Below are 13,495 nucleotides of genomic sequence, written 5' to 3' on the forward strand. Positions count from 1 at the left end.
TTATATGGAGTCATCTTTGCCTGTTGCAACACACACTCAATGAACACCTACTACGTGCTGCAAAGCCCCCCGAAGGCCTGAAGTGCCCCCACCTCACCACCCTTCCTATTTTGTGTAAAATCCAGCTTCTTGTCACCACCTCTAAGGAGGGGGAGAAGGAGGAGGGCATGTTCCTCTAGGTTGAGCTGAATACCCCTCTGTGGTCCCATGCCACTGATCACTGCATGTCCACCAGCTGGGTACATACAGTCTCTCATTCCCAGAGCAGAACGACCTTGGCCACCCGGGTCTTGTGTGCTACTCAGTGGACAGACCCAAGGCAAGAAAGGGTGACAGCGAGAGGGTCTTCCCAGGCTGGCTTTGAGCTCCTACCCCGCCCCGCCCCCAATCCTCTCTGGCACATGGAGTCTTGGTCCCCAGAGTCCCCCCGCGGTCTCCAGATGGTCTGGGAGGGCAGTTCAGCTGTGGCTGCGCAAAGCAGACATTCAATGAACGGTGGGCGCAGACCCAGGCTGTATAGACCCAGCCCCCATGCCCCGCAGTGCCTGGAGCTGCCTGGGTCACCCACTAACGCCCCAGGCCTGGTCTTGGCTGGTCGTGACTGCGTTACCCTCAGGCAGCTCCTGGGGAAAGTTTCCCGGCCGTGTAGAGCCCACCTTCCCAGGGCCGTGGCTGGGTGGGTTTGCAGCCTTCATCACAGGCCACCTCCAGCCACTGGACCGCTGGCGCCTGCCCTGTCCTGGGCAGTGTGGTCCTGCGACTTCTAAGTGGCCGCGAGCCCCCTGACTCCCTCAACACCACACTCTACCTCTCAAGCCCAAGTCTCTCTCTAGCGACCCACCCAGCCCATTTCGCTAGCTGAACCCCACAGCCAGAGGTCCCGAGACCCTGCTTTCAGGGCAGTTGCTCTGAAGTCGGCAAGGGGGAGTGACTGCCTGGCCACTCCATGCCCTCCAAGGGCTCCTTCTGCAGGAGCGCACAGCACCCAGGACCCTGGCACCCGTGCAGACCCTGGTCCACCCCACCTGGGCGCTCAGTGCCCAAGAGACGTCCACACCTAGAATGTCCCGCGGTGGGTGGGGGGCCCGAGAGACGGGCAGGCCGGGGACAGGCCTGGCCATGCGGGGCCGAACCGGGCACTGCCCAGCGTGGGGTGCGGGGGCCACGGCGCGCGCCCCCAGCCCCCGGGCCCAGCACCCCAAGGCGGCCAACGCCAAAACTCTCCCTCCTCCTCTTCCTCAATCTCGCTCTCGCTCTTTTTTTTTTTCGCAAAAGGAGGGGAGAGGGGGTAAAAAAATGCTGCACTGTGCGGCGAAGCCGGTGAGTGAGCGGCGCGGGGCCAATCAGCGCGCGCCGTTCCGAAAGTTGCCTTTTATGGCTCGAGCGGCCGCGGTGGCGCCCTATAAAACCCGGCGGCGCGACGCGCCTCCACCGCCGAGACCGCGTCCGCCTCGCGAGCACAGAGCCTCGCCTTCGCCGCTTCGCCGCCCGTTCACACCCGCCGCCAGGTAAGCCCGGCCAGCCGACCCTGGTAGGCCGCTCCCGGCTCGGCCGCCTAAGGCCGCGGCCCCTTCGCCCGTGCAGAGCCGCCTGCGCCGCAGCGGGGGTCGCATGTGGGGACTGGACTGCAGTGGGAGAAGCCCCTGGGCCTCCAGAGATGTGGGGACACCCCGCTCCAGTTTGGAGGCGCGGGGCCGCGCTCGGGAGGCGCGCTCTGGGGGTGCTGCTCTCGGGACGGGGGCAGCCGGCGGGGTCTTTGTCCGAGCCGGCCTCTTGCCAGTGGGGACTGCAGGGTGGGCGCGGCGGAGCGCCCGCCAGGCTTGGTGGGGGGGGGGGGGGGGGGGGCCACTGCGCCTGCGTCCTGGGGCTTGGGGCGCTAACTGTGCGTGCGCGCTGGGAATCGGCGCTAATTGCGCGTGCGCGCTGGGACTCAAGGCGCTAACAGCGCGTGCGTTCTGGGGCCCGGGGTGCCGCGGCCTGTGCTGGGGCAAGGGATGGCCCCGCCGGAAGGGGTGGGGTCGCCGCGGCTTCGGGGCGCTTGCGCGCACTTCCTGCCTTCCCTGCCCGGCGCCGGCCCGCCCCGCACTGAGGGTGGGCCGCCCGCGCGCGCGCGCGCGGCGCGCGCGGAGCCGACCCCGGCGCTTATTTGAACCGAGCGGAGGCGGGCCCGGGCTCCTTGTTTGGGAGGGGGTGGGGGCCTGGCTTCCTGCCGCGCGCGGTGGGGACGCCTCCGACCAGTGTTTGCCTTTTATGGTAATAACGCGGCCGGCCCGGCTTCCTTTGTCCCCAATCTGGGCGCGCGCCTGCGCCCCCTGGCGGCCTAAGGCCTCGGCGCGCCGGAAGTGGGCAGGGCGGGGCCACCTCGGCTCACAGCGCTCCCGGCTTTCCCGCAGCTCACCATGGATGATGATATCGCCGCGCTCGTTGTCGACAACGGCTCCGGCATGTGCAAGGCCGGCTTCGCGGGCGACGATGCCCCCCGGGCCGTCTTCCCCTCCATCGTGGGGCGCCCCAGGCACCAGGTAGGGCAGCTGGGTGGGTGGGGCGGCCCCGGAAGCGGGCGGGAGGCGAGGGCGCTTTCTCTGCACGGCGGTCTCCGGGTTTCTGGGGTGGGGGCCTCGCCCGTGCTCAGGGCGCCTTGTTGTTTCCTTCCCAGGGCGTGATGGTGGGCATGGGTCAGAAGGATTCATATGTGGGCGACGAGGCCCAGAGCAAGAGAGGCATCCTCACCCTGAAGTACCCCATCGAGCACGGCATCGTCACCAACTGGGACGACATGGAGAAGATCTGGCACCACACCTTCTACAATGAGCTGCGTGTGGCTCCTGAGGAGCACCCCGTGCTGCTGACCGAGGCCCCCCTGAACCCCAAGGCCAACCGCGAGAAGATGACTCAGGTAAGTGGCCCGCTATCTCTTGTGGTGGCCACCTCCCTCCTTCCTGGCCTCCCGGAGCTGCGCCCTTTCTCACTGGTTCTCTCTTCTGCCGTTCTCCGTAGGACTCTCTTCTCTGACCTGAGTCTCCTTTGGAACTCTGCAGGTTCTATTTGTTTTTTTCCGAGATGAGCTCTTTTTCTGGTGTTTGCCTCTCTGACTAGGTGTCTAAAACAGACAGTGCTGTGGGTGTAGGTACTAACACTGGCTCGTGTGACAAGCCCATGAGGCTGGTGTAAAGCGGCCTTGGAGTGTGTATTCAGTAGGTGCACAGTAGGTCTGAACAGAATCCCCATCCCAAGACCCCAGCACACTTAGCGGTGTTTCTTGCACTTCCTGCATGTCCCCCATCTCGCCTGGCTGTCCCCAGTAGCTTCCTGAGTGTGACATGGTGCATTTCTCCCTTACAGATCATGTTTGAGACCTTCAACACTCCAGCCATGTACGTGGCCATCCAGGCTGTGCTGTCCCTGTACGCCTCTGGCCGTACCACTGGCATTGTGATGGACTCCGGTGACGGGGTCACCCACACTGTGCCCATCTACGAGGGGTATGCCCTCCCCCATGCCATCCTGCGTCTGGACCTGGCTGGCCGGGACCTGACTGACTACCTCATGAAGATCCTCACTGAGCGCGGCTACAGTTTCACCACCACGGCCGAGCGGGAAATCGTGCGTGACATCAAGGAGAAGCTGTGCTATGTCGCCCTGGACTTCGAGCAGGAGATGGCCACGGCGGCTTCCAGCTCCTCCCTGGAGAAGAGCTACGAGCTGCCCGATGGCCAGGTCATCACCATTGGCAACGAGCGGTTCCGCTGCCCTGAGGCTCTCTTCCAGCCTTCCTTTCTGGGCATGGAGTCCTGTGGCATCCATGAAACTACCTTCAACTCCATCATGAAGTGTGACGTGGACATCCGTAAAGACCTGTACGCCAACACAGTGCTGTCTGGTGGCACCACCATGTACCCTGGCATTGCTGACAGGATGCAGAAGGAGATTACTGCCCTGGCGCCCAGCACGATGAAAATCAAGGTGGGTGTCCTTCCAGCCTGAGCTGACCTGGGCAGGTGGGCCATGGGGCCCTGTGGTGTGTGGGGAGCTATCACATCCAGAGTTCTCACTGCCTGTTCCCTTCCCTTCTCAGATTATTGCTCCTCCTGAGCGCAAGTACTCCGTGTGGATTGGCGGCTCCATCCTGGCCTCGCTGTCCACCTTCCAGCAGATGTGGATCAGCAAGCAGGAGTATGACGAGTCTGGCCCCTCCATCGTCCACCGCAAATGCTTCTAGGCGGACTGTGACTTAGTTGCGTTACACCCTTTCTTGACAAAACCTAACTTGCGCAGAAAACAAGATGAGATTGGCATGGCTTTATTTGTTTTTTTGTTTTGTTTTGTTTTTTTTTTTGGCTTGACTCAGGATTTAAAAACTGGAACGGTGAAGGTGACAGCAGTCGGTTGGAGCGAGCATCCCCCAAAGTTCTACAATGTGGCCGAGGACTTTGATTGTACATTGTTCTTTTTTTTAATAGTCATTCCAAATATGAGATGCATTGTTACAGGAAGTCCCTCGCCCTCCTAAAAGCCACCCCACTTCTCTCTAAGGAGAATGGCCCAGTCCTCTCCCGAGTCCACACAGGGGAGGTGATAGCATTGCTTTCGTGTAAATTATGTAATGCAAAATTTTTTTAATCTTCGCCTTAATACTTTTTTATTTTGTTTTATTTTGAATGATGAGCCTTCGTGCCCCCCTTTTTTGTCCCCCAACTTGAGATGTCTGAAGGCTTTTGGTCTCCCTGGGAGTGGGTGGAGGCAGCCAGGGCTTACCTGTACACTGACTTGAGACCAGTTGAATAAAAGTGCACACCTTACAAATGAGGCCAAGCGTGACTTTGTGGCGTGACTGGGTTGTGGGCAGCAGAGGGTGAACCCTGGAGAAGGGTGGGGCGGTGGGGGCCAACTTGTCCTTACCTAGAGTGGAGGTGGGCCAAGGTCCCTTCTGCCTCAACATTAAGCACCCTTAGAGGGTGGGGGAGGTTCAGGATTCAGGTCTCTGTTCCTGCTTACTGGGGAGTTCCTGGCCTGGCTCTTCCACCCATTCCCACGTACCCTAATTTCTGTGGTACTCTGCATATGCTTGAGGTGGGAATGGGCTATTTTGGGGTGTCTGTTGGCCCAGGTGCCATTCCTCATTGGGGTTGGTTGGCACCTGCATTTCCTGGGAGTGGAACTCCCTGAGGGTCAATTTTAGCGTGGTGTTCCCTTGAGTGGGGGTGTAGTGGGTGTTCGTAGCTGCCACACCTTTTCCTTCACCATATGGGGTGTTGGCTGTCGGGGTCACCCTTGAGAGTCAGCCTGGCCCAGGCTCCCATAGGCTGAGGAGAGGCTGGGATTCCTGCCTATTCACCCAGACTGGAGAACCTGGAATCACAGTCATGGGGCCATATCTGGTCTGCAGACAGCTCTGGTTAGCTGTGGGCTGAGGACTGGATTCTGCCTTGTGACTGGAGACTGGGTGCCATCCCGTGGCCTCGGCCAGTTTCTTTGTGACCCATGCTGCAGAGGGAGACATCCAGACTCCTGGACAGCAGGGCTTGCCTGGCACTGCAGGCAGATTCTTTTTTTATTCTTGAGCCAGGGTCTTGTGTTGCCCAGGCTGGAGTGCAATGGCACAACCTTGGCTCACTGCAGCCTCAACTTTCAGGGCTCGAGCAATTCCGCCTCAGCCTCCCAAGTAGCTGAAACTACGCAGGCACGCCCCAGCATGCCCAGCTAGTTGCAGGTCAGATTCTCATTGTTCTGCAGGGCCCTGAGTTAAATACTCTTGCAAGAAGAAACCAAGCCTGGCCTCCCTTCCCTCTGCTAGAAGCTGTGATTGACACAAGCAGAGAATGAAGAAAAGGGGGTGAGGATCCCTTGCAGGATTGCTGTTTACCCAAAACACCACCTGGTGCATAGCAGTTGTTCTGGAAATGATTCATTCCTCCCAGGAGGCCTAGGACTGCCTTACCTGTGCACAGTGGCTGCTGGCAGAGAGGAAGGTGGTCCCCTTCCTCCTGGGTTATCTTGGAGGTCCCCTGAAGGACTGTCTGGGGCGGTTCCAGCTCTTTTGGTCTGATTTCTGCAGTGGTGAGCCCTGGGCCACCTTGGGCCACTTAAACACCCATCCATTGAGTGACCACTATATGGCGGGCCCGAGGCTGCTGAGATGACCTGGACAAGGACTCTGCCCTGAAGGAGCTGTCAGTCTGGAAATGAGGACTTCATTCATTCGCTCATTCGTCCATCCATCCAATCACTATTTGTGCCAGGTACTGCAGGTATAGAGGAGAACCAACTAGATGTGTTCCCTGTCCTCACCAGGCACCCAGTTTAATGGGGAAGACATCACAAGCATGAAGGCAAATGAGTGTACAATGACATGCTGTGATCATGGGAAGAAAGAGCAGAGGCTTTGATAAGCACGAGCATCAGGTGATGTTCATTATGTCATTCTGGTGGTGGTCTGGCGGGTGTAGACATACTTCAAAACTTACCTAATTGGGCCTGCCGTGATGACACATGCTTGTAATCCCAGCACTTTGGGAAGCTGAGGTGGGAGGATCGCTTGAGCCCAGCAGCTCAAGGCTGCAGTGAGCTATGATTGCACCACTGCACTGCAGCCTGGGTGACAGAACAAGACCCTGACTCTAAAAACTAAAATAGACCAGGCAGGCATGGTGGCTCGCACCTGTAATCGCAGCACTTTGGGAGACTGAGGCAGGTGGGTCATTTGAGTCCAAATGCAGGCTAGGCAGCATAATGAGATCCTGTCTCAATTTTTTTTCTTTGTCTTGTTTTTTTTTTTTTGTGATGAAGTCTCGTTCTGTCACCCAGGCTGGAGTGCAGTGGCGTGATCTTGGCTCATTGCAACCTTTGCCTCCTGGGTTCAAGCAATTCTTCTGCCTCAGTCTCCTGAGTAGCTGGGATTACAGGCATGTGCCACCACCCCTGGTTAGTTTTTGTATTTTTCGCAGAGACAGGGTTTCGCCATGTTGGCCATGCTACTCTTAAACTCCTGACCTCAGGTGACCCACCCCCTTGGCCTCCCAAAATGCTGGGATTACAGGCGTGAGCTACCACGCCCGGTGGCTGTGCACTCCTTATGAGCATCTAATGCCTGATGACCTGTCACTATCTCCCATCACCCCCAGATGGGACTGTCTAGTTGCAGGGAAAGAAGCTCAGGGCTCTCATTGATTCAATATCATGTTGAGTTGTAGAATTAGTTGATCATATATTACAATGTAATAATACTAGATAGAGTATGCGATAAGCATAATGTGCTTGAATCATTCAAAACCATCCCCCCGCCCCCATTCATGGAAAAATTATCTTCCACAAAACTGGTCCCTGGTGCCAAAAGACTGGGGACTGCTGACATTGGTGACGCACAGCTGGGACAGCTTCACCCATAGGTTGACCAGCGACTTCAGCAGATCCTGCTCCTTGTCAAGGAAGTCCCAGTCTTAATTTTGGGCATGGCTGCACAAGCCTCTGCTGCTGCCCCCTACTCCAAAAGAAAGGAAGAGGGCCAGAAATACAGATTTTAAAAAGCAAAGGGAGACCAGCCTGACCAACACAGTGAAAACTCATCTCTACTAAAAATACAAAAATTGGCCAGGCACGGTGGCTCAAGCCTGTAATCCCAGCACTTTGGGAAGCCGAGACGGGTGGATCACGAGGTCAGGAGATCGAGACCATCCTGGCTAACATGGTGAAATCCCGTCTTTACTAAAAAATACAAAAAACTAGCTGGGCGAGGTGGCGGGCACCTGTAGTCCCAGCTACTCGGGAGGCTGAGGCCGGAGAATGGTGTGAACCTGGGAGGCAGAGCTTGCAGTGAGCTGAGATCCGGCCCCTGCACTCCAGCCTGGGCGACAGAGCGAGACTCCGTCTCAAAAAAAAAAAAAAAAAAAAAAAAAAAATTAGCCGGGCAGCGTGGCGTGCACCTGTAATCCCAGCTACTCAGAGGCTGAGGCAGAAGAATCACTTGAATCTGGGAGGTGGAGGTTACAGGGAGCCAAGATTGCGCCACTGCACTCCAGCCTGGGAGACAGAGTGAGACTCCGTACCCCCGCACAAACAGCAAAGGAGCCAGGTGCAGTGTCTCATGCCTGTTATCCCAGCACTTTGGGAGACCGAGGCAGTTGGATCACGTGAGGTCAGGAGTTCGAGACCAGCCTGGCCAACATGATGAAACCCCATCTCTACTGAAAATACAAAAAATTTTCTGGGCATGGTGGCGTGCACCTGTAATCCCAGCTACTCAGGAGGCTGAGGCGGGAGAATCGCTTGAACTTGGGAGGTGGAGGCTGCAGTGAGCTGAGATTGTGCCACTGCACTCCAGCCTGGGCAACAGAGTGAGACTCCATTTCAAAAAAAAAAAAAAAAAAAGCAAAAGATCATTGAACATGGGTAGACTTGGGGATAGGGAGAAACAAGGAGAGAGAAGCTGTCACTCTTTTTCTTTTCTTGTTTTATTTTTTGTAGAGATGATGTCTTGCTATATTGCCCAGGCTGTTCTTGAACTCCTGGCCTCAAGTCATCCACTCACCTTGGCTCCCTGAAGTGCTGGGTTTGCAGGCATAAGCGATCACGTTCAGCCTATTTCATTTTTCACAATCGGAGGCTCACTCTGTCACCCAGGCTGGAGTGCAGTGCTGTGATCATAGTTCACTGTAACCTCCAACTCCTGGACTCATGCAATACTTCTGCCTCGGCCTCCCATGTAGCTGGAACTACAGATGTGTACCACTGTGCCTGGCTAACTGGGCCATCACTCTTGAGTAGGCTTCCCCAGAGGGCTTCCTGGAGGAAGAACGCTTGAGCTGCCTCCAGAGGCCAGAGGAGTCACCTGGGGGGGTGGTGTAGCGTGTGCATCTCAGAGGCATGGATTGATTGGGGACAGAGGCCCAAAGAGGAGATACAACCTCCAAGACAGAATGGAGCATCGGTTGATTGTCAAACACGTTGTCTATGTGGCTTTAGGAAGTCACATCACTGCTTATGTCCCCATTTGAGAAATGGGCATATCAGTAACAACTGGAGGGGTGACTGTAGCAGGTACACTGCATCAGTCCTTTTATTTTATTTTGTTATTTTATTTTATTTTATTTTATTTTATTTTATTTTATTTTATTTTATTTTACTCTTCTTGTTAGTGTTTTGAGACAGAGTCTCGCTCTGTCGCCCAGGCTGGAGTGCGGTGGTGTGATCTTGGCTCACTGCAACCTCTGCCTCTCAGGTTTAAGCAATTCTCCTGTCTCATCCTCCCTCGTAGCTAGGACTACAGGCACCACCACCACACCCAGATAATTTTTTTTTGTACTTTTAGTAGAGATGGGGTTTCACCATGTTGGCCAGGCTGGTCTTGAACTACTAACCTCAGGTGATCCACCCGCCTTGGCCTCCCAAAGTTCTGGGATTACAGGCGTGAGCCACCGTGCCCAGCTATTTTAGTTTTATTTTTAGAGATGGGATCTCGTTCTGTTGCCCAGGCTTGGTGCATTGGTGTGATCATCGCTCACTGCAGTCTTGAACTCCTGGCCTCAAGCGATCCTTCCATCTGTTGGTCTCCTAGAGGTGAGGGATTACCAGCATGAGCCACTGCACCTGGTCAACGCTTTCCTTTTATTTTATTTTTTTCTGAGACAGAGTCTCGCTCCGTCGCCCAGGCTGGAGTGCAGTGGCATGATGTCAGCTCACTGCAAGCTCCACCTCCTGGGTTCCTGCCATTCTCCTGCCTCAGTCTCCTGAGCAGCTGGGACTACAGGTGCCTGCCACCATGCCTGGATAATTTTTTTTTTTTTTTTTTTTTTTTTGATGATGGAGTCTCGCTGTGCCTCACCCAGGCTGCGATGCCATGTGGCCAGATCTCAGCCTCACTGCCAAGCTTTGACCTCCCCGCGGTCACGCCCATTTCCTGCCTCGCCTCCGGTATGTAGCTGCGGACTACAAGGCAGCCCGCCACGTTCTGCTCGGCTTAGTTTTTGTATTTTTAGGTAGGAGTACGTGTCTGGTTCACCGTATAGCCAGGATGGTCTCGATCTCCTGACCTTCTGTGATTCTCTCCCTGCCCCTCCTAACTGGGATTACAGGCTTGAGCCACCGCGCCTGGCCTGGATAATTTTTTTGTATTTTTAGGAGAGACGGGGTTTTACCACGTTAGCCAGGATGGTCTCTATCTCCTGGCCTCATGATAAGCCTGCCTCGGCCTCCTAAAGTGCTGGGATTACAGGCATGAGCCACTGCGCCTGGCCTTACCTGGCTAATTTTTAAAATTTTTTTATAGAGATGGGGGTCTCGCTATATTGCCTGGGCTGGTCTGAAACTCCTGACCTCAAGCAATCCTCCTGCCTCCACCTTCCAAAGTACTGGGATTACAGGTATAAGCCACCTGTAATTAAATGCAACTATTTAATCAAATATGACTATTTCATTACTTAAATAATTAATTTAAAATGCATATTTAATTACTCACGGTGATGGTACACTTGATCTTAGCCAAAACGCTGAATGGTGATAACTATCCACAGTGATAAACGCCATCTAGGAATATTCTGAGGGACAATGGCAGAGGATGCAACGGAATGGTGACATGGTCTAGGGAAGGGTAGGGCTTCTGCAGAAGGGATGTGAGGAAGATGAAGAGAAATTAGCCTTGGCCATGCACAGTAGCTCACGTCTGTAATCCCAGCACTTTGGGAGGCCGAGGCGGGTGGATCATGAGGTCAGGAGATCGAGACCATCCTGGCTAACACAGTGAAACCCCGTGCCTACTAAAAATACAAAAAATTAGCGGAGCGTGGTGGCGGGCGCCTGTAGTCCCAACTACTAGGAGGCTGAGGTGGGAGAATGGCGTGAACCCGGGAGGTGGAGTTTGCAGTGAGCTGAGATGGCGCCACTGCACTCCAGCCTGGGCGACAGAGCGAGACTCCGTCTCAAAGAAAAAAAAAAAGAAAAAAAGAAATTAGCCGGAGGTGGGGTGAGGGCCACTCAGCAAGGTGAGTAGCTCATGCAACGACCCTGAGGCCATTAGGTATGAGTGGGAGGATCCCCATGAGTGAGAAGGCCAGACATGCAGTTCAAGCCTGGCCTGGTGGCTCACACCTGTAATCCCAGCACTTTGGGAGGCTGAGATGGGTGGGTCACTTGAGGTCAGGAGTTCAAGAGCAGATTGGCCAAATGGCGAAACCCTGTCCCTACTAAAAATATAAAAATTAGCTGGGCATGGTGACAGTTGCCTATAATCCCAGCTAGTCGGGAGGCTGAGGCAGGAGAATCACTTGAACCCGGGAGGTGAAGGTTTCAGTGAGCCAAAATCGCATCATTGCACTCCACCCTGGGTGACAGTTAGACTCTGTATTGGAAAAAAAATACAAAAGTTAGCTGGGCATGGTAGCACATGCCTGTAATCCCAGCTACTCAGGAGGCAAGGCTGGAGAATTGCTTGAACCTGGGAGGCGGAGGTTGCAGTGAGCTGAGATTGCACCATAGCACTCCAGCCTGGGTGACATGAGCGAAACTCTGGTTTAAAAACAAAAATGCAGTTCCAAAAAAATTAATAGACTTTATTTTTTTAGAGCAGTTTTAGGTTCCCAACAAAACTGAATGGTGAGTGCAGGAAGTTCCCAGGTACTCGCTGTCCCCACACACCCACAGCCTTCCCCTCTATCCACACCCCCACCAGAGGGCTACATGTTACAGCTGATGAAACTGTGTTGACACAGTATCGCCCAGAGTCCACAGTTTACATTACAATTCATTATTTTTTTGTTTTTTTTTTTGAGACAGAGTCTCGCCCTGTCACCCAGGCTGGAGTGCAATGTCACCATCTCGGCTCACTGCAACCTCTGCCCCCTGGGTTCAAGCAATTCTCCTGTCTCAGCTTGCCAAGTAGCTGGGATTATAGGTGTGTGCCACCAAGCCTGGCTAATTTTTGTATTTTTAGTACAGACGGGGTTTCATCATGTTGACCAGGCTGGTCTTGAACTTCTGACCTCGTGATCTACCTGCCTCGGCCTCCCAAAGTGCTGGAATTACAGGCGTGAGCCACAGCGCCCAGCCTAGAATTCATTCTTGAGTTTAGAGACTAGTTTGGGCAACATAGCGGGACTCTGTCTCTTTTTAAGAAAGAGAGAAAGAGACTGGGCGTGGTGGCTCACACCTGTAATCCCAGCACTGTGGGAGGCCGAGGCAGGCAGATCACGAGGTCAGGAGATCGAGAGCATCCTGGCTAACATGGTGAAACCCCGTCTCTACAAAAAATACAAACAATTAGCTGAGCGTGGTGGCAGGTGCCTGTAGTCCCAGCTACTCGGGAGGCTGAGGCAGGAGAATGGCGTAAACCCGGAAGGCGGAACTTGCAGTGAGCTGAGATCCAGCCACTGCACTCCAGCCTGGGCGACAGAGCAAGACTCTGTCTCAAAAAAAAAAAAAGAAAGAAAAAGAAAATGAAAGAAAGATAGATGATGGCAGCCAGGCACAGTGGCTTACACCTGTAATCCCAGCACTTTGGGAGGCTGAGGCAGTTAGATCACCTGAGGTCAGGAGTTGGGGACCAGCCTGGCCAACATGGCGAAACCCCGTCTCTACTAAAAATACAAAAAAATTAGGTGGGTGTGGTGTCAGGTGCCTGTAATCCCAGCTACTTGGGAGGCTGAGGCAGGAGAATTAGTTGAACCCAGGAGGTGAAGGTTATAGTGAGCTAAGATCATGCCATTGCACTCTAGCTTGGGAGACAAGAATGAAACTCCATCTCAACAAAAGAAAAAGAAAAAGAAAGAAAGAAAAGAAAGATAGATGGTGGCATATGTAACCATCCTGACTAGTTTTTCTCTTGAGGGGGGTTTCACCATGTGGCCCAGGCTGGTCTCGAACTCCTGGACTCAAGTAATCTTCCCACCTCGGCCTCCCAAAGTGCTGGGATTACAGGCAAGAGCTGCTGTGCCTGGCCTCGGACCCCACTGTGGATGAATTGGAAAGGAGTGGAGAGTGGGGCAGTCACAGACCACTACCATAGCCTGCCTCATTTCCAGGCCCTGTGCCAGGCTCTCAGTGAACTCACAGGGCCTAGTACTCTGCCCTGGCCTCAGAGTCCCACTGCCCACCACAGTCAGCCAGGTGCTCCAGGGGGCTCTCACACCTTGAGCTGTGGGGACTCTGTGAGGAACTGTCACCCAGATCCAGCCTCTCCAATCCCAGAATGGCCTGTGTGAGAGTGAGAGCAGCCAGGCGCTGGCACCAACTCTGCCCCTGGGGTCTTTACACCCAACATTCAGTGGTTTTCATCTTTCTTTTTTTCTTTTTTTTTTTTTTTTGAGACGGAGTCTCACTCTGTCACCCAAGCTGGAGTGCAGTGGCCAGATCTCAGCTCACTGCAAGCTCCGCCTCCCGGGTTCACGCCATTCTCAGCCTCCCGAGTAGCTGGGACTACAGGCGCCCGCCACCTCGCCCAGCTAGTTTTTTGTATTTTTTAGTAGAGACGGGGTTTCACGATGTTAGCCAGGATGGTCTCGATCTCCTG

At 54.6% G+C, this 13,495-nt stretch overlaps 1 protein-coding gene and 1 long non-coding RNA gene across 2 annotated transcripts; one reads left to right on the forward strand and one right to left on the reverse strand.

The window, feature by feature from the left end:
- Positions 1–1,322: 1,322 nt before the first annotated feature.
- Positions 1,323–4,806, forward strand: ACTB (actin beta). The gene is made up of 5 exons (XM_017886195.1): positions 1,323–1,508; positions 2,394–2,522; positions 2,657–2,896; positions 3,343–3,963; positions 4,076–4,806. Exons 2-5 carry the CDS (start codon positions 2,400–2,402, stop codon positions 4,217–4,219), a joined length of 1,128 nt encoding a protein of 375 aa, XP_017741684.1. The 5' UTR covers positions 1,323–1,508; positions 2,394–2,399; the 3' UTR covers positions 4,220–4,806.
- Positions 4,807–6,270: 1,464 nt separating this feature from the next.
- Positions 6,271–10,591, reverse strand: LOC108538238 (uncharacterized). The gene is made up of 3 exons (XR_001888024.1): positions 10,447–10,591; positions 10,234–10,366; positions 6,271–7,477 (listed from the first exon to the last, which is right to left on the reverse strand). It is a non-coding gene; the product is annotated as an uncharacterized LOC108538238 (long non-coding RNA).
- Positions 10,592–13,495: the final 2,904 nt, after the last annotated feature.

Source organism: Rhinopithecus bieti, unplaced genomic scaffold, assembly GCF_001698545.2.
Source record: "Rhinopithecus bieti isolate Rb0 unplaced genomic scaffold, ASM169854v2 scaffold_13704, whole genome shotgun sequence".
NCBI lineage: Eukaryota > Metazoa > Chordata > Mammalia > Primates > Cercopithecidae > Rhinopithecus > Rhinopithecus bieti.

Bases quoted from the DNA above. Each gene is read 5' to 3' on its own strand.
- ACTB (XM_017886195.1), top strand. From the start codon at position 2,400: ATGGATGATGATATCGCCGCGCTCGTTGTCGACAACGGCTCCGGCATG. The intron at 2,897-3,342 runs GTAAGTGGCCCG...TCTCCCTTACAG, and splicing joins ACCGCGAGAAGATGACTCAG to ATCATGTTTGAGACCTTCAA. The intron at 3,964-4,075 runs GTGGGTGTCCTT...TTCCCTTCTCAG, and splicing joins CCAGCACGATGAAAATCAAG to ATTATTGCTCCTCCTGAGCG.